This window comes from Carcharodon carcharias, chromosome 16 (genome assembly GCF_017639515.1).
Source record: "Carcharodon carcharias isolate sCarCar2 chromosome 16, sCarCar2.pri, whole genome shotgun sequence".
NCBI lineage: Eukaryota > Metazoa > Chordata > Chondrichthyes > Lamniformes > Lamnidae > Carcharodon > Carcharodon carcharias.
The window spans coordinates 66,085,588-66,108,964 of NC_054482.1; the positions used below are offsets into that span (position 1 = coordinate 66,085,588).

General features: G+C 41.9%; 1 protein-coding gene across 1 annotated transcript in view; it reads right to left on the bottom strand.

The window, feature by feature from the left end:
• Window positions 1–8,652: 8,652 nt before the first annotated feature.
• Window positions 8,653–23,377, bottom strand: part of frem1b (Fras1 related extracellular matrix 1b) — a 255,156-nt gene continuing 240,431 nt past the window's right edge. Inside the window, exons 31-36 of the mRNA XM_041208368.1 lie at window positions 22,463–22,764; window positions 22,186–22,233; window positions 21,841–22,014; window positions 14,435–14,550; window positions 11,857–11,942; window positions 8,653–8,899 (exon numbers count right to left, since the gene is read on the bottom strand). Of these exons, the coding sequence (XP_041064302.1) occupies window positions 8,691–8,899; window positions 11,857–11,942; window positions 14,435–14,550; window positions 21,841–22,014; window positions 22,186–22,233; window positions 22,463–22,764 (935 nt within the window). The 3' untranslated portion in view covers window positions 8,653–8,690. The remainder of the gene's footprint in view (window positions 8,900–11,856; window positions 11,943–14,434; window positions 14,551–21,840; window positions 22,015–22,185; window positions 22,234–22,462; window positions 22,765–23,377) is intronic.

Below are 23,377 nucleotides of genomic sequence, written 5' to 3' on the forward strand. Positions count from 1 at the left end.
ATAATGGACACTCGTCCGACATCATCATACACTATTTTACATCTGATTGGGTTGGGCGCACACTTGCTTGCGGGATGCAAAATCCTGCCCATGGTGTTCTCATAACCAACTGAAACAGGTTTATTCCGGTTTGCTTATATACATAAGTACACAAATGGCCACAAGAGGGTACTCTTACAGATTGCCATCTGAAACTTGAGATGTCGTGAGGACCAATTATCTGCTCAGTAATATCTGTGGCAGTGAAGATTATTGCTATCCTCAACTTCCTTCCAGATGCTAACTTGGGACATTACAAGAGCCAGTAACTAAGCCAACAGGTAACTTTACCCCCACCATCTATTTGTACTTCAAGGATCCTCATCAGCAGAGGCAGTTATAATTTTTCCACATTGCTTTTCTCAAGGTGCATTACTGAGTACACATTTTAACTGACGATCTTCAAACTTCAAACTTCAAACTTTAAAAGAATTGAGACAGGTGATCTATTTAGGAATAATACCAAGAGCCCACTCACTCAAGTGCTGGAAAATAACACATTCAACACCTTGGTTCAAAAAGAGGGCTATGGTGCAACCAGTGATTAAAAAAAAATTAGTGAGGGATGATTTTACCTCCCTTTACCTGATGGGAAACCATACAAGAGATATTGTAGCATTGTGATTACCACTTCATTTTCCATGCTGCCATTTTCCGTTTCATGTTTTCATAGGAGGCCAAGGAGCCAGCATGAATCAGATCCTTGAGGCATGCAGCTCAATGGATGTATGTTATACCCATAAATTAAAATCCACCCTATAATTCTCATATCAATCGTGAAAATATTGCTTGAAACAATGTTCAGGGACAACATGAAGAATCAGATTGAGGAGCGCAGATTAACAGGAGACACTAAATCAGAGAATGCACAGTTTAAAGAAACAATCAGTGAGCAAGTTAGTGCTAAAGCAATGATACCTGGTTGTAAGGCAGTTGTTCATGGTATGCTATAGAAAACTGGCAATTTCCCAGAATTTGAGGCTGCGTGTGCATCAGAAAAAAAGATAAATATGTTACTTTTTTAGTTGGATGCGAGCAACACGGGAAATACAATATATATTTATTGCCTATCCCTGGCTGCCCTGAAGACATTTACAGTAAAACCAAATAGCCAAACTGAAATCAGATCTAAATAAAACAGGGTGAATAGTGGCAGGTTTTCTGCCCTGAAGACCATGAATGAACCAAACAAACAGCTTGGCCACTTTCATTGCCTTTTTCTGTTGTAAACCCATCAAAAAAACAATTTCATAGCTTGCCAAGTGAAATTTGAACCCAGAACCCCAGTTTCATATCATAATCACTAGGTTATTGTTTTCTTTCTCTTCTTCTTAGGCAGTCCCCTGGGACTGAGGATGACTTTCTTCCGCTCTAGGGTTGTGGGTCCTGAGGTGACTAAAAAGTCCAATGCTGGATCCACACACTGTTCCACAGGTGTGGCAGTGGTGTTTGATGAGGTTGGTGGATGGGATACGCGGATTGTGGCACTTCCACTATTTGCGCTTGGCCTCCACTGGGCCTGTCAGAGACGTTTGAAATGATTGGTGCCTTCGAGGATGCTTCTTCTCCAGTTTGAATGGTCTTGAGCAAGAGATTCCCACAAATCAGTGGGGATGTTGCTTTTTTTCAGGAAGGCTTTGAGGATGCCCCGAAACATTTCCTCTTGCCCTCCTAGTAGCCTCTTGCCGTGACGAAGCTTGGAGTAGAGAGATTGTTTTGGGAGCCTTGTGTCAAACATGCAGACAATGTGACCTGCCCAACATAGCTGACTAGCTCGATACAACCAGTGCCTCGATACTGGGGATTTTGGCTTGCGAGAGGACGCTGATATTGGAGCGCCTATCCTGCCATTGAATTTGCAGGATTTTGCAGAGGCATCACTGCTGATATTTCCCCAGGAATTTAAGATATCTGCTGTACATTGTCCATGTCTCTGATGCATACAAAAGGGCAGGTAGAGCTGCAGCCCTGTAGACCATGAGCTTGGTGCTGGGCTGGAGGTCTTATCATCAAACACTCTTTTCCTCAGATGGCTGAAGGCTGTGCTGGCACACTGGAGGTGATGTTGAGTTTCATTGTCGAGGTCTGCCCTCGCTGAGAGGAGGTTCCTTAGGCATGAAAAATGATTCACTTTATCCAATGGTTCGCTGTGGATCTTGATAGTTGTGGGGCAGTGTTGTGCAGTGGGAACCGGCTAGTAGAGGACCTTTGTCTCCCGGATGTTTAGCCTAAGGCTCATTCTTTCATGCACGTCCATGAGTGCCTCGATAGTAATTTGGAGCTCAGCTTTGAAGCATCGTCAGCGTACTGCGGCTACTGGTTACTGTACTGCTACACTAACTGGCTTACGGACCCCTCTGACTTCCTTAGAATTAATACCTTTGAAGTAGGATTTTCCTTTGCATTGATTCTTGTGCTGCCCTGAAGTGACTCACCATGTGCTCCATACTTTGGCTTTTAAAATGAGTATATATGAACTTGTGAAGCTAATAAGAAAGTCTTATATTTGAGTTGGAATTACATTCATGATTTGACTCTATGAGCATTTTTCTGTTCATTAATATCTTTTCACAATTCAACGTATATGTCCTTCAGAAAGATACAAACATGTCAAACCACTGGGAATTGTGGCTACAGATTTTATTAGCATTTCAGGACTTATACACCTCCACATGCCTTGCCAAAAAATAGAAATTTCTGAATTTGTGCCACCAGTGGGCAACCTTGCCTGCTGGAAGAGCTTGTTGCAAAATGAGGGACTCATTGTCAATCATTTTCTGATATGCACAGCTGCTAGGCAATGTTCCCCACTATTGGTGCTAACTTGGAAAAGTATCCCCTTAAAAGCAAAACACAATACATATTGGAGAAATATAACATGAAGAACATTTCCTGCATGAGAGCTCCACCAGGGGCTGCAACAGGATTAATCAATTATGTTGCTTCTCTCTACACATCAGTTCACCCAAAAAAATGTGCTTTGGCCCTGCGCCTTGCATATTCATGTAAATATCATGAAATCTTCAAAACCATTTAGCAAGAAATCCTCCATCTATATCAATTTGAAAACAGAATACAGAGAAGGGATAATTTTAACCTAATTTGTCAGGCGGGAAACCCATAGAATCAGATGGATCACTGATTTTACACCCAGTCCAATATTACTCTTTGGCAATTTTGTTGAAGGTTAAAATCAGAGAGTGCATAAAACCAATGTTGCACCCAACCTCTTCAGTTTCTCAATGGGCAACTTAGGCTAAAATTTCCTTTTGGGTTAATATCTCCTTCATTCTTGCAGTTTTAACAGAGGGTTTCTCATATTCTTTAAAGATAAAGTGGGCGAATATAATAGCCATAGAGCACAACAGATAGATATTAATATGTGAAGTGGAAAGTGCTGAGGCATTATTGGTATATTGGGGTAGACGTGAGAAAGATTATGCAGACGAAGCTATGCAGATTTCTGAAAATTTTCAGAGTAAACCTCTAAGGATTGTCCCTCAAATTCCTGCTCATTTTTGACAGCCCTGTTCATGTGCCAGCTGGCATTATATTCATTACTGTGAGGGTGTCAGCATTGCTTTCATTGATATCATAAGATACCTATGGTTATAAAGGACGCCTCAGGTGAAATTTAGTAAGAAAAAGACAGCAGGACAGAAAGTGGGCGCCCCTTCCTCTTATGTGTTGGGAGCCACCACGCATGCAAACACAATGTAAATTGTAAATGCGCGTGGGGGGCACATGTACCACATGCAGTCATGCAGAGTGGGGTCGTTCTCAGAAGTCTGTTTTCTCATCAGCTATTGTTGTTTGGGTGACAACAAGGCATAGCGGTTATAAAAAAAAAATTAAGTATTGAGGCCACAATGGTATCACATGTTGAAACGTTGTTATTGTGCTGTCACAGACAGAATTTATGTTTCCTTTCTCTGCCTGGGATCAGTATGTTTGAATGTAAGAAGTGAGTGTTTTCTTACCCTCAGAGTGAGTATCCCAATCAAATAATTCTAGCAAGTTTTTTTGTGTTAAAAAACAATGTTTGTTTATTATCACACACTTATCCCAAAATGATATAACCTTTCACTCACATGTCGTGCACACATACAAAGATTAGATACAGATGAAAGTAATATACTGTTACAGCCTAAAATTATCTTAACCTCTTTCATGGCAGGTCTATACTTTCTTGGATGAATTCGATGTTTAAGTTGAAGTGAAGATTTTGTAACGTTAAGGACTCAGCAGGCTGTGAGGTTTCTCGTAATCATCTTTCTCGGAGATTGGTTCTGAGGTGAGCTCGAAGTTGGAACTGGTTAGGGAGTCCTTCTCTAGGGAGTCTCCGCTTATGAGATATTTCTGTTGACTAACTTAACTGCTTAATTGGCTACAGCTAATTTGATGATTTTTGGTGGAACTCTCTGTCTGCAAACATTTTCTTGTTGGTTTTAAAAGTAGACAACAAAATGGTTCCTTCATTTTGTGACTTCCAAAAGTTCAAAGTACTTTTTCCAAAAAAAGGTGGTTATAATGAGTACAAATCCTGTGTTGTGAGTTCGACACCTTGAGAGTTTGAGACAGGCAGGGTCTTTGTCTTTGAATGACATATTTACTTTGACAATACCTTTTCAGATTAGTTTCAGGAAAAGGCATTGATTCAACATCAAAAACAAAAACAGAATTACCTGGAAGAACTCAGCAGGTCTGGCAGCATCGGCGGAGAAGAAAAGAGTTGACGTTTCGAGTCCTCATGACCCATCAACAGAACTGTTCATTCTGTTGAAGGGTCATGAGGACTCGAAACGTCAACTCTTTTCTTCTCCGCCGATGCTGCCAGACCTACTGAGTTTTTCCAGGTAATTCTGTTTTTGTTTTGGATTTCCATTATCCGTAGTTTTTTGTTTTTATCTTTGATTCATCATCAGTCTGGAATGTTTCTTCCCTAGTGAGACAGGGGTGGTTTCAATCCACAAAAGAAGTCAGGTGACCCTCGGGTATCTATCTTATGTAGCCTCTTGTAGTCAGTTGAGATTCAGAATATACTGGGGTATGGCAGTATGCATATATGTGTATGTATATATATAATTATATGTATATATACCAATATGTTTTGTTAACTTGACTATTGTGTATTATGTGCATTTGTTGGGATGTCGTCCATCAGAGGGTTTATTGCACCATCATGCTTCATGTTTGGCAGTTGTTACTGAATGAAGGGGAATGAGGGACAGCTCAGCTGCATAGGCAACAATGTCTCTCCCTCTCAGATTCTTGAACTGGTCAATATTGAGATGAATAATGTTATGCACAGTCAATCATTTTAAATATGGCTCTTGATTGTTGGCCGTCTTCTGGCTTCATTCAATGATCTAATGTATGGTGCATACTTATGACTGCTTAATGAAATGCAGCAATGAAGCTTTGTTTACTTCAAATCTAGATGAGGGAAATATTCACCATTAACATACAATACCTAGCATTGCCTTCTTCATTCCCTTATGGTGCCTAGAGGCACAGGAGGCAGATGAAGCGTGTGCCTACTTTTGCTTCTGTAGCTAGATTTTCCTGGAACAGGTTGCTAGCTAGTTGGCAGAGGCTATGGACTGAGGGGTGCCACTCCACATCAAGTTTGGCTGACCAGGAGACTCTCCTGCTCTTACCACCAGCCATTGGCATATCGGTAGGATTTATAGGTTGATAATCAACCTGTTTGGCCGTGTTATCAACATCTCTTCCATGGCCATCAAGTCCTGGAGTGGGAATCAAACCCAGTGCTTCTGACTTTGAGGCAGGGATGCTACCCATTGCGCCACAGGACCTCCATACTAGTAATGTAGATGCTTAGGAATTATGAAAAGGAGCATTATGACAGATGTGTACTGATGGGCTAGTTTTCTTTTGTCGACACTCATGGGTTCAGAGTGTATGGAGAATTCCAGAAGCAAAATAACGTACACATGGCTGGAATTTTACAGTCCTGCCGAAGTAAATGGACTTTTGAATGGCTTGTTGCATTTTATGGCCCCTCCCCCACCCCGATGGGGCTGTAAAATTCTGCTCCTTGTTCTGGGTTCTTTTCTACAATATAAAAGGGCAATTGATCCAATATTCACAAGAGGAACAACATAACATATATCCTTTTAGCAATGGCCTGTACATTCATCCCCTTCCAGATTTCAGATCAGTGCCCGACCAAAGACCATAACTAAAGCCATGCAAAGTTATTTTTGGCATTTAAATTCTTTAATCCATTTTGATACATTTTGGATCTCACAGAACATTTCATAATAATTCATGGCATAAAAATTCATATTTTCTTGAATAGGATGAAACAATCTTATTTACTATGCAAAGGCCAAAATATCACACACAAGACTTCCACCGCATCATCTGTATAAATCAATGAAAATTTAGTTAACTTGTGGAACAATAATTAAACTAACACATATTTCATTGTTTACTATGTCCTCCTTCATGCAATCTAAATAAGGATTTATTAATTCTTTATAGATCAGCTTTTTAATCTTATCTGTCCTCAGCCATGGGGCATAAATTTCTGTGTAACATTTTTTTAAAATCCTAATATAATAATATTCTTAGATTTGCTAGTGCATAAAAGGCTCTTAATAACATGCACAGAAGTTCTTTGGCGTATGCTAATCTAACCTGGTTGCCATGTTGAAATTGCACGATGTGCGAGAATTTTAAAAAGTATGTAGAGTATATTGTATAGATTTAGGTCCAATGTTGATTTTTAAAGACCTCTACAATTCAGAAGTTAGAAGCAAATGATAAGGTATTTGTCAGTATAAAATAAAGACAAAAATGTATTATTGATGCAAGTTGCTAATTTTATTCATTGAGACAAATAGATGATAGTATCCCATACTATGGATTTCAACCTAAGTTTGAAAATAGGAGGAGAGAAGATTGTGATATCTGAGTGAAGAAAGGAGTTTCATAGTTTATGGTCATAGAAAGAATTAATTAGAGTCAAATTCCATGAAATGAATTTTGATTTAACAAGACATAAGGAACCAGTGTACAACTTGTGTTTGTCATATAGCAAAGCATTGAATTATGTCGGTAAATAATATTTTCACACATGCCAGAGTTTCATTGTCAGTTTCTCTAAGTGTTGTTGGTAGGAACTGTATCATCAACAGCAATGGACATCCAATACAAAGTTGTAGCCAAAACTTGGTGATCATTTTATGTTAATGGTAAAGTAAGGTGAGAGCGTAAGAGGAATGGGAAGAATTCCAGTCACAGGCATCTGATGTCTGCATTGAAATGGTACAAATAGGTAAGAATTGCTTTTGTTGCTATGTGTAGCAACATTGTAAATACACTAGTAAAGGTCTGGTCATTAGCTCTAATGAAGTCATAAACTCATTCCTTTAGAGTGTGTCTGCGATTTTACTGAAAATACCAAACAGAAAAAATAGTTTTTAACTAATTGACAATGTTGCGACACATAATGGCCAGAGCAATTCTCACTCTGAGTTAAGTCATGGGGCTGGATTTTCAGTTGGCGTGCAGTTGTGCACCTGATACGCACAAGCGTGAAATAACGCTTAGTGATGTCGGGTGAGCATCTTGACGTCATTGCGCACTTGCGCGATATTTTGGTCGGCAGGCTGTTAAAACCTGTAATAAATTAAATAAACTGAATTTTTCTCTGCCCAGCCAACCTTACGGTTGGCGGGTGGGCAAAAAGGCCAAAGGAAACCTCATCCACAGACGGGATGAGGTTTCCGATGTTAATTTAAAAAAAATAAAAGATTTTAAATTTCTAATTTTTAACATGTCCCTGCTCATGTGACAAAGTCACATGAGGGGATGTGTTTACCTTAATTTTAAAATCTTTATTTTGAATGTTAGAAATTTTCAGATCCCTGAGGCAGCTCTCTGCCTTCAGGGAGATTTCACTGCGCGCTCTCCCACCCCTGCGCTGAATTCCGTGCTGAACCTCGTCTCTCCAACCCGTCCCCCAACCCAGGCAGCTCTGAGCATTTCAGTGCACGACTCACCCTGGCTGGCCGTTAACTGGCCAGCCAATGTGAAATCGCAATTAGGGCCCAAGTGCGGTTTCGCGGCCGCTCTCGGGCCGACCTGCCACGCCCACCCAACGAGGTAAACATCCTTCCCATGATTACTGAACTGCTCCCCCTGAGCTGAAGGAGAAGAGGTAGCAGCACCATTGACAAATGAAAGAATATTACTGGTTAAAGTGCATACTGGGTTTGCCTTGAATCAAGCTATTATTCTGTGGTGGTTCACTGTTCAATATTGTACTTGTTTCTGAAAGTTAACTTTTATTTTAATTATTTAAATGTTTTAGGATGCTTCCACTTTGAAGTGTCTTCACTTCTGTGGTTAGCAACAGGACTTATCATTAATAATGGAAGTATAACTGATACATTCAAAATACATTTTTATTACTTTATAATGAGTGACTAAGCAGGATTTGAACAACAGAGTCTGTGTTCTCTGGTTGAGCAACTGGCTGGCAATTATGTCAGCAGCAGGATACCCTGAAAGGAATATACATAATTTGTATACAAAAAGGTATAGATTTTGAATATCGTATTTTAGAAGTGTTTTCCCTGATGTTCACAATACATGACCTTTTTGTGGTGGGCTAGTAGTTAAGGTCTTGATACAGAAGTGCAGCAGATATACCTCTCCTGTTGTTCATTACACTGTCTAGTCACCCATTGGCTTTTATTCTGGACAAGAGTACAACTCGGCTGAATATTTCTCAGTCGTGAAGATTTATTTTTCTTCCAGTTTGTAAAGGTTACTGGTCTTCCATTGGTCCATGTCCATTTTCCAGAACCGGTTTCATCTTTTAAGCCTGCAGTAGATATTAAAAAAGGTGACACAACCTTTCTTGCCAATATATACATTACACTCTAAATATGGCATAATATTAGCATGCTACATATTTGTCTTCAGTGAATTAAATATTTATATTTATTAATCAGAACTATTAGCATACTTTTGCAGAAGTTATAAGTATTAACATTTTAAGGAACACATTTATGCACTTTATCATCATTAAATATTATGCTGCTTCATTCCATTTTAAAACCATGGAGGACATTTCTCAAAATGGTTCAGTATAAAAATGAAGTCTCCCAAAACACACCAAAATGAAGCCTGTAGCTCCAAGGGCTGAATTTTCCCCCCGTTGGGGGCGAAGTTGAAGGACGGACGCACACAGGCGTGCTTCTGATTGGCGCCCCGATTGGGGCTGCACTGCCATTTTACGTAGGCGGGCCAATTAAGGCCTGCCCAGCATGACGTCCACACAGAAGTGCTATGCGCTCCCTGTGCGAGTGGGAGGAATCCCAAAATTGAGAGTGCGCTCTTTTGCGTATGCGCACGAAAGAGTGCACTCATCTCCCTGAGGCTAAGTGCAGCCTCAGGGAGGTCAGCTCTAAATGTTAAAAACCTAAAAATAGAAAAATAAAATTTCCCTAACATGCCCCCTCATGTGACAATGTGACATGAGTTGGGACATGTCCATAATTTTTACAAAATCTTTATTACATTTTTTTAAAACCTAAATGGAACCTCATCCCGCCTGTTGATGAGGTTTCACGCTTTTTTCTAATTCGCGCCAGAGCTCCTGGCCTGCCTGCCAGCCTTAAGGTTGGACGGGCAGGTCCTTTAATTACTTGACTCTGTCAATGGCCTCAGTTGGCCATTGACAGGTCAGCGGGCACGCAGCTGATTTCGCTGCACCCCCACCTACCTGAAAATTTAAATAGGGCGCGGTGACGTTGGGAGTTCCGCCCGATATCACTGCACATCATTTCACGTGTCAGTGAGCGGGCCCTGCCCCCGCTCGCCGATGAGTAAAATCCTGCCCCAAGTGTGCAATACTAATTTTCACCAAAAAGATGAAGGTTAACAAAATGTTATGCCAAAAGGAAGTTGTGGATGATTTTGGCATTCGCAGTTTCCTTTTAAGAAACTACTTTCATTTTAATCATTAACTCCTGGCAGAAATTTCTGCTATATACAAGGGCTTAAAATTGAGTAGAATTCTAGGGGCTGGATTTTATGGCACCCACTGGGAACATTTTCAGGGCATGTGAAATATGATGGGTGGGTAGCCCACCACCTTTCTGCCCACCGCCCCCCCGCCCACTGATTCGGTCCCCTTAATATGAGGTGGGGTTGGGGGGGGGCGGGTGGTAAGGTGCCCACTAGCCCACCAACCCTTAGGCCTATTGAGGCCCTTAAATGGCCAATTAATGAATAATACATCCCCACCCCTGTAAAGTTCAGCCCTGGATGGGGAATTAGAAATAGTGATGCTATCCACTCATAAACCTGCTCTTTCCTTAACTTTATTTATTAGAGTGAGTGCATATTATATTCTGGCCATCAGCTCAAGTATATACCTTCACATAACACAAAATGGGCTGACATCCCCACCTCCTAGTTCCCAACTGATTCCTTGCCCAACTTCTGCTGCTTCACTTCCACTAAGCCTTTGGGGCCTTAGAACATAATTATGCTTTTAAAAGAAGTCTTGCCTGACCTTTGATTTGGATTCAACAATTGAAAATAATTTGATCGGAGAAGTGAGGTTATCTTGATTAAAGTGGAAAAGATAATTATGCTTTGCAGCAAAACAGTGAGAAAGCCATATCTGTTTTCTGTATTATAAATAGACTAATTTTAATTGTGCCTTGTAATATAAGGTATTTGTATCATATGTTACACACTAAAGGTTAATGTTTAGTCTATGGTTTTGGCTACACAGATGTTTCAAATTTTCAAACAACCAAATATTCAGATGGAATATAATGTGGATAAGTGTGAGATTATGTGGTGAGGAATGGAGGTGCAGAGTATTTCTTAAGTGGTGAGAGATTGAGAAGTGTTGATGTCCCAAGAGACCTGGGTGTCCTTGGTTATAAGTTACTGAGAGCTAACCTGCAGGTGCAGCAAGCAATTAGATAGGATTAGATGGTGTGTTGGCCTTTATCGCAAAAGGGTTTGAGTACAGCAGTAAAGATGTCTTGTTTCAATTGTATAGAACCTTGGTTAGACTGCACCTGGAGTATTGTGTACAGTTTTGGTACCCTTAATTAAGGAAGGATAAACTTGCCACAGAGGGAGTGCAGCGGAGGTTCACCAGACTAATTAATTCCTAGGATGGCAGGACTGTCCTATCAGGAAAGATTGAGGAGACTGGGTTTATATTCTCTAGAGTTTAGAAAATGAGAGATGATCTCATTTAAATTTACAAAATTCTTAAGAGGCTAGATAGGGTAGATGCAAAAAGGGTGTTTCCCCTGGCTGATGTTGGCGAGGGAGGGGGCAGCAGTGTTCTAGAACCAAGGTACATTGTCTCAGACTAAGGGGAAAGCCATTTAGGATTGAGATGAGGAAGAATTTCATCACTCAGAGGTAGTGAATCTTTGTAATTCTCTACCCCAGAGGGCTGTGGAAGCTCAGTCATTGAGAATGTTCAAGACAAAAATCAATTGATTTCTAGATATGTGACATCGTTAGATATGTGACATTAATGGATCAAAGGAAAATGGCATTAAAATAGACAATCAGCTAAGATCTAGTTGAATGGTGGAGCAGGCTCGAGGGGCTGAGTGCCCTACTCCTCCTATGTTCAACATTCAACATCATGCTACTCCATATTATTTAAGGCAAGGATGAAATCCTGCACAAAGACAGATATCAAATGCTGTCCCTTCAATGTACTGCTTTTCTAACCTTAGGAAGAATATGTTGTTAGGTTATGCATCACAATTTCTGATTTTCTCCACATATACATACCAATCCAGAATGGCTGTCTCCTGGCAAAGTTGCAAAGCCATTTCAGTTCGTTCTTGGAATGCACACTGACTAAGTTGGCATGAAACCTAAACACAGAAAATATTAGGAAACCTTAATAAGTGTCACTTTCTTTAAGAAGTAATAATTAAAAACTTTACAGTTCACTTTGCACAATGCCAGAAAAATAGACAATAGAGTTAGACTCTAATAAGAAGCATAATATTATTAAAAACTAATATTAAAATAATTTATCAGGGATAGAGTGCAAACTATAGCATGCTAGGTGCATTCCTACATTGACTATTGGCTGATCCAAATTCTGTATCAGTTTAAAAATAAATATTTGGGGGAGAATTTTCTGAATGTTGGGTGGCCCGCCCGATCGGGAGCAGGCAAGTGTGGGCACGGAACCGATTGCCACCTGCGATTGGCTCCACGCTGCGATTTTATGTGGGTAGGCCGATTAAGGCCCGCCCAGCGTGATGCACAGCCATTAGCGTTCAGAGCTACTTGTGCAGGTGGGGGGAGGAGGGAGAGTTGGGGCCTGTGCACTTTGGTGCATGCGTGCAAAAGAGCGCAGAAATCTCCCTGAGGCACAGAGCTGCCTCAGGAAGATTAAGTACATAATAAAAGGTCATAAATAATAAAGTTAAAAATTATCTAGACATGCCCCCTCATGTGACAGTGTCACATAAGCTTTGACATGTTGATGAATTGAGCAAAATTTATTTCTTTATTTAATAAAATCTTCAGGAAACCTCATCCCGCCCATGGACAAGGTTTCCTGAAAAACGCGAAGGGCGCTTAGGCTCTTTGCCTGCCTGCCAACCTGGATGGGCAGCGTTGACAAGTATTTTATTTGGTTTTTCAATGGGCATTAATAGGCCTTTGACAGCTTGGTGGGTGCACAGCAGGCAGCGTTCTGGGCCCGTCCCCACATGCCAACGTCAAAATTCTGGCCTTGGAAGATTTTTATTTATATAGGGTCTTTCATGATCTCAGGACACCCAAAAATGCTTTATAGCCAATTAAGTACTTCTAATTACTACACCATTGCAATGTAGGAAATGCGGCAACTAATATGTGCACAGCAAAGTCCCATAAACAACAATGTGATAATGACAAGATAATTTTCTTTTTTGATGTCAGTCAAATCCCTCAAATAATGACATGGGATAGTTTACATCTACTTGAGAGGACAGACTGGGCCATGGTTTTATGTCTCAACTGGAAAGCAGCACATCTGACCATGCAGCACTCCCTCAGTGCTGCACTGGACTGTCAGCCTATTTTTTGCTCAACTCTCTGGATTGGAACTTGAATCCATAATGCCTGACTCTGAGGAAAGACAGCAGAGTGCTACCACTGAGCTATGGGCTGACTGAGTCTATGATCATCTAAGCAAAAAAAAAAGCTCCATTCCACATTATGTTCTCACAACAAAATTGTCATTGTCCATCTGGTCCTGCATGTTGGTTGCTTTTACTTCAGCCATCACATTGTCCAAGTGGCCATCTTCCACCTACATGACATTAACTAGACTTCTTTCACAACTATTGTTACCTCCTCCTCCTTCTTGAACCTCATTATGGTGAAATCCAGACGCAACACATGATCTCCCATCTTAATTCATTCTTTTTAGGGATATCAAAAGCTGTGGAAGATCTAATCTTGTGTAGTCCTTCATTTTTTTACAATCTAAAGCTTTCAAAATCCACACTTGATTTCACTTAATCATAACATCATGATTTATCTAATCTTCTGTCCCATGTGTTTCAAATATTAGTCGCATCCAGGATTATGTATCTTGCCTCTTTAACTAAAATCTGAGTTATAGTGCACTTTTAACCTAAGACAAAAAGCAGTTAATCAGCTACTAGATTTAGTGAAATATGAAATGAATTAAAGATGACTTCATGAAAATGGCACCAGTTTGTTATTAAAAAATACAAAAAACAAAAATAAGCACCAGATGCGGACTCTTATTAAAATATTATAATGATTTTTGGAGTGCTGGTTATTTTTTAAACATTAACTTTTAAGAAATTGATTGTACTCACTACTTTTAGAAATTTAACAAAACAGCACGGTACCTATAGTCAGCCTTTAGTAGGTAAAACAGTGTTGCATTATTCTGCTGCAATCCTTAGACCTATCAATTAGATTAGCTGACATTTTGGCTGGAGATTAAGAGGAAAATTAAATTTACTTTGAAATGAAAAGGAGTCTTTGTGTGATATCTTTCAGTACTTACAGGTCTCAAATATTATCAGAAACTTTTTTAACAACACAGCCATTTAATGTAATTAAACAGTATACATTATTGACTGAAACCACTTTGTGTAGCAACATGCTTTCACCCAAAGCCATTCATCGGCTATAACCGTCATAGTAAAGCAGTTACTGCTAGAAATATGTTAGAAAGTTGAGCCCATTGTTCTTGACAGAACAGACCTTGGCTTTCTTATCATTAACGTCTACTATTGGCTTAAACTTGATATCCTAAAATAGATGCCCTGGAGATTTTGAAATGAACTTCACTGAGTAATTTATTTGGTAATTGACGGAAGTTGCTCACATTTGCCTACAGGCCATTTCAGCTTCTTCCCAGGTTGCATTTTTCTCAGGGTTCATGATATAACAATATTTCTTGTGCTGGGTCCATCCTGAAGGACATTCCATTTGTTGATGTTCCTGTAGGTATACAAAACTGTAATTGTTGCTTATCATTGAATTTGTTCCAAATATGTTATAGTTCTAAAATAAAAATGATTAAAAGCTCCTGGATTCAGAGTTAGACCAAAACTTAACTGTATACCAAAACTCTATTTTTATTCATTTAAAAAAAAATGTAAGCCCTAAGTTTATGCAGTGCAGAAAATGAACATTACACCAGAGACTTAATCTCTTCTTCTATTCTGAGTTAGTGGATCACAGCTGGGACACTGGAGCAAGGAACAATAATTAGATACAGGGCCACTAGGCTAACAAGAGGGAAAATGGTCAGGTTCCTACCTTGATCATGATCTAATGATCCTTACTGGAAACTGTATTTGGACATCAAATATGAACATAATCAGGTTCAGTTATGATACACTTTGTGGTTGCCAACACTCACTGTCTCGGCCTCACATGTGGAGAATGATCACATATGGGAGATACTGAGGGCTGGTTGCTCCGATAGAACTGATGGAACTGCACAGGTGTTTGAGCCTTCACGGAGGACAATGGGAAGAAAAATAAATCAACTTTTCAGTTACTCAAAAACACCACCACAGAACCTAAATCTGTGTATCCAATTTGAAAAGAGTTTAATGCCCTCTGCTGAGATGGGTTTGGAGGTGGGGGTGAAAGGGTGGCAAGTGGGGACCCTGCAATCTTCCCACCTCTGCCCCGATTGCTTCTAGGCCAGTAGGCTCTTGGACAGCCTTCCCGTCTTGCACCAATTGAAGCCCTTAAACGGGGTAGTGGCCATGTGAAATCCAGAAAGCAAACCCTGATGAGTTTGCTTGTGGGCTTCTGAGGGAGTCCCTCCTTCAAAAGCATTCAGTGCCTGATCAAGGGACTCAGCATTGGGAAAGGGATGGGGAGGGGGTGCCTGCTGAGTCAACCCTGCCATCAACCCGTCACCCCATTCACCTGTGACTTGAGCCACTTGGCAATCCTAGATCTCTCCCTGGATGCATTGATGGTAACTGCCACTGCTCTGGCTTGTGTTGCCTGCAATGGACAGCTGCTGGCCTCTGATTGGCCAGAAGCTCTTGGATAGCAGGATTTATGATCCTGGGGTCCTTGATTCGAGGCAAGGCCTACATCTAGTCACTTAAGTGCCTGATATGCACTTAATACTGGCAAGCCTTTCCCAAAGAGGGAATGTAGGACTCTCGCCGACTTTCCAGCCAACAGGTGAGAGCTTAATCTCCTGCATTAAACACCACCTTTTGTTTTTGCTTTTGCATATTCACTGGCGTAAAAAGAGTAATTTTGAAAACCAGGTCTATTCTTTGTCATCACAAAGATACGTACAAACAAAGGAGTCTATTGGGCCCATGCAGCTCATCTATCCATAGAAACTGATGGTTCTCCCAACACAATATCAAATTACCTGTTCATTTATGGAAAGGCAGAATAATCCAATTGGTACTATTTTGAGGAGGTGCAAGATCGGAGGGATCTGGTGGCACATGTTCACAAATGTTTGAAAGTGGCAAAGTAAGTTGATAGTTGATTAAAAAAGTGTGTGGCCCCTGGTTGGAGGTCGCAGAGGAGGTCAGCAGCCATGGAGTTGTTGACGGATGTAGTTGGTAAAAGGCTCATTGACTTCTTACGATCTGTCTGGGTGACTGTGCAACCATTTCACAAATGGACCTATATGGAAAGGTGTGAGGGTGTGGTGTTTGTCAAATGTGGGATTGCCTAGTGTCTTGGCCAAACCCACAAGGTGGCATGAAGCAGATATGCCATCTTACATGGCACAGGGGTGGGGTGTAAAGGGCGGGGGAGGCTTCTGAAGTACAAGACATGTTAGTTAGCAAAGATTATTGTGAAATGTTGGCTGTCGATGAATATGTTGGGCACACAACTGAAAGCATTGTTTTTCCACAGATGATTCATTGCAATGTCCTTTTTTCTTTGCAGGAGAGGAGGGAACACCATACACAAGAGTGGGCAAGGATGGGAGGTGGACCTGAAACCTGGCCATTTTCACTCCATTGGAGGAGGAGGTGCTGGAGCTGCCAGCAAACCAATGGAGTCAAACTATTGGCCATGTGGTAAAGATGATCTCATCGAGTGATTTGCACATTACTGGATAAATCTTCACATTATTAAGGTTCTGATATCCAACGCCTCCTGTGCACCAGCTTTTGCAGATGGCTGGCGTGGCTCAACCTCCTCTTGATCAGACTCCTCCTCAGCATTCTCCTCATCAGATGATGGAACCCTCTCTATTACATCCTCGTCTGCCAGGGCCTGCCCTCTCTGGATCGCCAGGTTCTGTAACATGTAGCAGGCCATGACCGTCAGTGACACATAAGCAGGTGAATATTGCAATACGCTACCTGAATGGTCCAGACATCTGAATCTCACTTTGATCAGACTAATGGTCAGCTCAGTGTTGGACCCGGTGGAAATGTGGCTCTCATTGTATCTATTCTCAGGCTCTGTGCATGGACTCCTGACTGGGGTCATGAGCTATCTCTTGACAGTGTATCCCTTGTCTCCCAGAAGCCAGCTCTCCAAAGGTTCTGATGTGCCGAACATCCCTGGCACCTGGAAATGCCTCTGTAAGTATGAATCAGGACAGCTCCCAGGATATCATGCACATGCTACATAATCCTTTGCCTTTTCACAGACAAGATGTACATTGATCGAACCAAAGCCTTTTCTGTTCATAAAAACCCCTGGCTGCTCTAATGTTGCTTCGATTGCCACATGTGTGCAATCTATGACCACTTGCACTTTTAGGAATCCAGCAACAGTAGCAAAAGCCTCTGGCTCTGTCTGCTTGACTGGCATTGTCTGCACCAGATGACATGAATTCACGTGCCTGAATATTGCACTTTTGAAAACCTTGATAGAATGATGGGCCACTGGCTGCAAAATCCCGCCATGGTCTCCAGCTGATGTCTGGAAGGACCCAGAAGTGATAAAATTCAAGGCCACTGTAATTTCAATGCCACAGGTATAGGGTGGTCACCAACACAATTCGAGTCAATCTCTCCAGCCAACATGGTCACTGTCTCCCTGGAGAAATGCTGCGTTCTAAGGCACTGGCACTCTGACATTTGGAGGTAGGTTATTTTCACCCTGTACACTCTTTTAGCAAGATAGAGCCTTGACCTACTTCTGATGTCTCTCCACTCCTGGCCCTTGCACAGCAGCAGGTTCCTCATGTTGCTGGACCACAGGGCACACCTGTCCATGCCAGTTGCCCTCCTCCTTCTCTCCTCCCCAGTGGAGGAGGAGCCTCCTACTGAATGGAAAGTGCCCGTGGGGGACAGTGATCTCAGAGTCCAATACTGGAGTCTACAAACTTCAACTTGGCCCAGTCTGTAGGCTCCCTTCCCTGATGATATCTCCTATTACTGGCTGAAAACAATTACTAAAGGAACTTAAAGCACTGGGAAACTCTTCCACCTTCAGCAGCAGACTCTTCTGCTGAATGCAGCTATAGTCCAACTTACAGCATTTCAATCCACCTTTGCAACACACTGACTGAAAAATGGAGTGGACAATGTAAAATAGCAGTTTGGTGGGTTGTTAACAAGCTTAATAGATGTTAATTATGACAGGGGGCCGCGGGTTTTGGTGCCCATCCGATTTCCATATTATTGGAGGCCATCGTGATGACATTGGGTTGGTGACTTCTCTCCGACCTATGATTCTACCTGGGACTGGGATTCTACTTGGGAACTTCATACTCTGTGTGATCCAGTTCCACACTGGTGGTACATTTACAAACTGAGCCTTTGAGCATCTGATGTGAAATCGTGATCCAATTAACCTGAAGATGTCTTACTTTCTTCTAAACTTTACAGCAAACGGTTTGGCACACCTGGTTAAAAAAACCTAAGGCTGCCTAGAAAAGATGAATGTGTCTCTGAAATATAGAAAAGGATTTCTTTGGAGGGGCAATAGGCCCTAACACAGTTACTGTGAATAAGTCCTTGCTGTCACCACAAATGTTGAGGGTGGATTTCATCACAAGCTCAAGACTGGAGCCGCTTTCATAGATCTTTCTTCAGCCTGCGATACTGCGTGAAACCATGGACTGACGCTCAAATTGTCCCTGCCATTGCTACGTGTCAAAGCATTCTAGCTGCTGTGGACATTTCTGAGCAACAGAAAGTCTACCCATGAGACAAGGTCAGCGCTCCAAGAACACTTAACAATGGTCTCGCACAGGGCAGTGTCCTGGCATTGACACCTTTAACAACTATATAAGCAACATGCCCACCACATCATCATGAAAAAGTAGTTACGCCAACGATACTGTCTTCACAGCTCAGGCAAAATCTTTCCAGGGTATGAAAGCCATGCTAAACTCTGACTCGTCAAAGATGGCTGAATATTTCTACAAGTGGAGACCGCAACCAAACCGAGCCAAGTTCCATCATTTCTGCATTGCACCTTGAAAATCACAAGACACACAACATCCTAAATGTCACCTTCTGTGAAGAAAAAGTGCTGCATGACCCGATTCCCACCCATCTTGGAGTGACACTTGACCACTCCCTAACTTGTCATCACCGCCTCTGAAAGACTGCCAACGAGATTAAGACATGAGTGAATATCATCTGCAAGCTTGCTGGCACAAGCTGGGGTGCAAAACCACAGTCCTTCACACCTCTGCTGAAGCTCTAGTCTTCTTGGCAACCGAGTAGTGAGCACCTGATGGGCCTTAAGCTGTCACACCAAACACATTGACACAACTTCACCCAGTAATGAGGATGATCTCTGGAATAAATACATTGGGCTGGATTTGGGATTCTCAGGAGCCCTTTAAAAATGGCAGCCAGGACGCAACTCCAGGATTCCTGACCCCATTGCATGGTTTCCAGTTTTTGGAAGTGCCTTTTAAGGGTGCAGGCTGCATTAGGCTGTAAGCACACATCCTGCACTCCCAGCCTGGCCTGCTCTGTTGCTGGGATAGGCATGTCCTAGTCTTCCTTAATTTTCATGGAGTTGGGCCAGGTTTCCAGTGAGTCGTGGTTCACGGCAAAGGGGCCATGAATCATAGACTGCATGAGGGGACCATTTAAAAGGTAAGTTCAAAGGTACTTCTCATGCCCCCATGCCAAGGTATGCCCCCAAACAACCCCAATGACTCCTCATGCCCCCCCATGAAACGATATGCACCCAAACAACCCCGTGACCCTTCGTGCCCCCATGTTAAGATGTGCCCCCAACCAACCCCTCTGGCCCCTCATGCCCCTCCCCCATGCAAAGATTTGTCCTGCCATCAGCCCCCATGGTCCCTCATGCCTCCTATACCAAGCTATGCCCCTCCACCTATCTGAAGGCCACTCATGCCCCCTATGCCGAGCTGTGGCACTTCCATGCCCATTGACCCACTCTCTACTGTATAGAACCAATACACCTTATGGTTTCAACAGGATGTGTAAAAAACAGATTTTTAAAAAGCCATTAATTCATAGCTTTCCACTATGTTAAAAAAGTCATTTTACTACAGGGCAATAAATATGTCAATTATCCAGAACGTTTTAACTTTCTAGAACTAAAACAGCAAGCACTTGAAGCCGCTTAACCTTGTGTAAATAAACATTGTGCAATTGACAGCTGAGGTCAATGAGCTAGAGCTGTTAATCAAGCTATGTTTTTTTAGGGGCTCAGGTGTTTTGGTACTCTAATGGGTGTCTGGGCTCTCAGCCAAAAATACACAATGAAGCTTGGTTGACAGCCCAGAAATCCATATAGCTTACCATAGTGAGCATGAAGGGCCATGGGGGGTGGGTGAATGGCATGGGGAGTGTCAGGGGGTAAGGGAGATGTGAGGGATGAGGGCCTTTCTGTTTTTCTTTTAACTGAGGCTAAGTCTCACAGCAGGGAGGTGAGCCTTTTAAACAGCCTGCCTCAGCATCTGGCAGCCCCTGTGGCTGCCTACAAGCTTTTTCCCAGGGCAGCTGGCACATCTGCAGCCTGCACCACTCCCCCACAATGAAACTCCCGTTGTTGCAGAAACTTCCTCTTGAGGCAGGCTGAGCTCAGAATTTTCCCAATTTCTGGTACCCACCTCAAGTATGAAAATCCAGACCATGGTCCCTGACTCAACGTTTCAACAACCAGGCTTCAATTTCCCCTGGAGCATGTGGACAACCTTCAGAAGAATATGGACTGGACAGGACCAATGTGGCCTTCTGATGTACAAGTTGCTCCTCAAAAACTCACCCGGCTGCGACTGCAGAAAATCTGACCAAACCATGGAGCACTTAATAACACCTTGTCCCCTACTCAAGTTTGAGAGCGACATCCTGGAGTTACACTTGCTCTCCCGCAGGGCATTGGACTGGTCAGGGAATGTGACATTAAAATTGTGATCACAGCTTCTGCTCTTAAAGACATATGAAAGAAGAAGGAGATGGGATTGGAAGTGCAAGTTTAACTCAGGTGTTTGACATCACTCTTACAACTATACACCTCTGAAAATGAGTGGGTCTGTGACCCTCACAATTCTTCCAGTATCAATCCACCAGAAACTTCTGCTATTGACCCTGGTGAGCTATTAGGGGTTAGGGGAGATTCTTTGCATTCTGTGAAACTAATGAGTACCTCTGCTACGAGAGTACATCTCAGGGCCTGCCATAATGGCAAGGATGGGAATTCTAGCACATCTTCCTGGTTATAAGCGTGGGACCCCAACTTCTCACATTTGCACCCGCCCCCCCAACCCCCCACCCCCCAAACCCTCCCCAAAACAGAAGGTTGAAGTGCCAATATTAACATTATTTATGTGAAAACATATTAGCTGTCTTTCTTTGGTTATGATCCCACTTCTGCTCTTTAGCCACCTGGTAAAGCCTGGTCTCACCACTTGTACAGCTTGCATTGTGTCTCTGAAGCTGGCGGCCTGGGAACTTACTGTGATAGGAGTCCCTGCCTCTGCACCTTTGTATACCCCTAACAGCACTGTGGAATGGGCAATCAATGCTGGCCTAGCCAGGGACACCCACACCCTGTAAAATGAATTTAAAAATCCGTGCTTCTAAGAGGACAGAGACTCTACTCCTTCCAAAGAACAACCGAACCCTCCATTTAAAGACAGGTCCCAGCGTATCTGGGTCCAAGACTAAGCTCCTTCTATCAAGGGGTTGCACAAGAAGAACCGGAGAATATTTTTGCTCCTTCATGCTGTGAGCAACGAATTTCAAAAGTCTTGCTTTAATGGATGAAAACAGGAGAATTAAGAATTATTCTGGGGATTCCTCCTGTAGTTGCAGGAGTTGGAATGAGTGAAATACCTACCTGATCCTTGTGGCTGAATGACTGAGTATTTTCAGCTACAGACGGGAAGTCTCTTTGGAGCAGGTCATGTCCCTGAATTACATGGAATGGGAAAACGGGCCACTGCCATCCATTGGTTTGTGGAGAGAGAGGAACCTTTTTTTCTTCAATGTGTATTGGCACCATCCCATGGTACTGTGAAAGAGCAGAGAATGGTGATAACCTTTTCCAACATCAATTGCCTCCATTATTTTTCCACTATTCATCTCTCTTTCCTCTGTCCCAGCATTGATGTAATTATTTAAATGTTAAACTATTTTCAAAAAAATTATTAGAATAAATATACATATTTTGAGAAAAACTTACTGTCCGCACGATCACCCCATTCTTTCTCTGAATTGAAGAGGGAGGAATCTGCAAACAATTGCATGTTAAGTTAATCACACCTTTAAAATCACAATAGTCAGAATGAATTATGTAAAAATGATACTAATATCAGATTAATATCACTTTGTCCATTTAATTTCCTATTGTACAGTGATTAGGAGATTACAGTAACTTAGTGGAAATTTCAAATAAAAGAGAACCAAAGTGAGGAGCAATCAATCAACTTTTTTAATATGAAATCTCCATTCTTCCATACCATTCTGCTGCTTCCAATAGCCTGAAGTTGTGCCCTGGGGGCCATTGGAGAAACATCATCTCTAATCAGTGTTCCATGGTAGTCCAAAAAATGGCTGGTCTGAGGAACATCACCCCTCGGAGGGGAAGTATGGTGATCCCAGTACAGCTCGGGCTCTGTCAATCTTTCCTCCTGATTGGATATTCCTTCTCTTTTATCAGTGGGAAATTTGGCAGATGCATTTGGAAGTTCACTTACACCACTGTCCACTTGACTATTGTAATCATCTTCACTTGTTCCCAAATCAACTTGATCACATCTGCCTGCAGAGACACAATTTAAGAAATTTGCCCATGGAGACCAGACTTAATGGAACATATTCTTCTGTTCTTGTAGATCAGACGACTGAATTGCCAGGGCAAGCAATTACGAGACAGGTGGAATGAACTGCAAAACTTGCCTGATCTTTGCCAATTTAAATTAATGGACAGAAAGTTGATGGGCTTGCACTCTTCCCTACCCAAATTCCCAGTATTTGCTGCACCTGAATGATCCAATAGCCCCGATGCTGGAACAAGACATTCTGCTCTTAGATGTTCACAGGCTTCTGATAATTTTATAGAGATTTTCTCTCCTCCGTCAATAAACCAGTTTTCAGCTAGAGAAAGCCATTGAATAAAGCAACAACAAATCTGGATTGACACAAGGAGAGAAGAGTTCCCTTTGAAGGTCGTAGAGTTCTTTGGCTCAAAAGTTTATTAAAAATGTTAATTTAAGAAGAGTTGAAAAATAGACATTGTGTCGTAAGAATGCTATGGGAAGTCAGTATGCAAATAAACAAACAGCTGGGAGTATGATTCAAGACATAGGTGAATGAATCATGCCTCATTTTGTTATTACTTACCATAATATATTTTCTATATGGTTACTATGTAA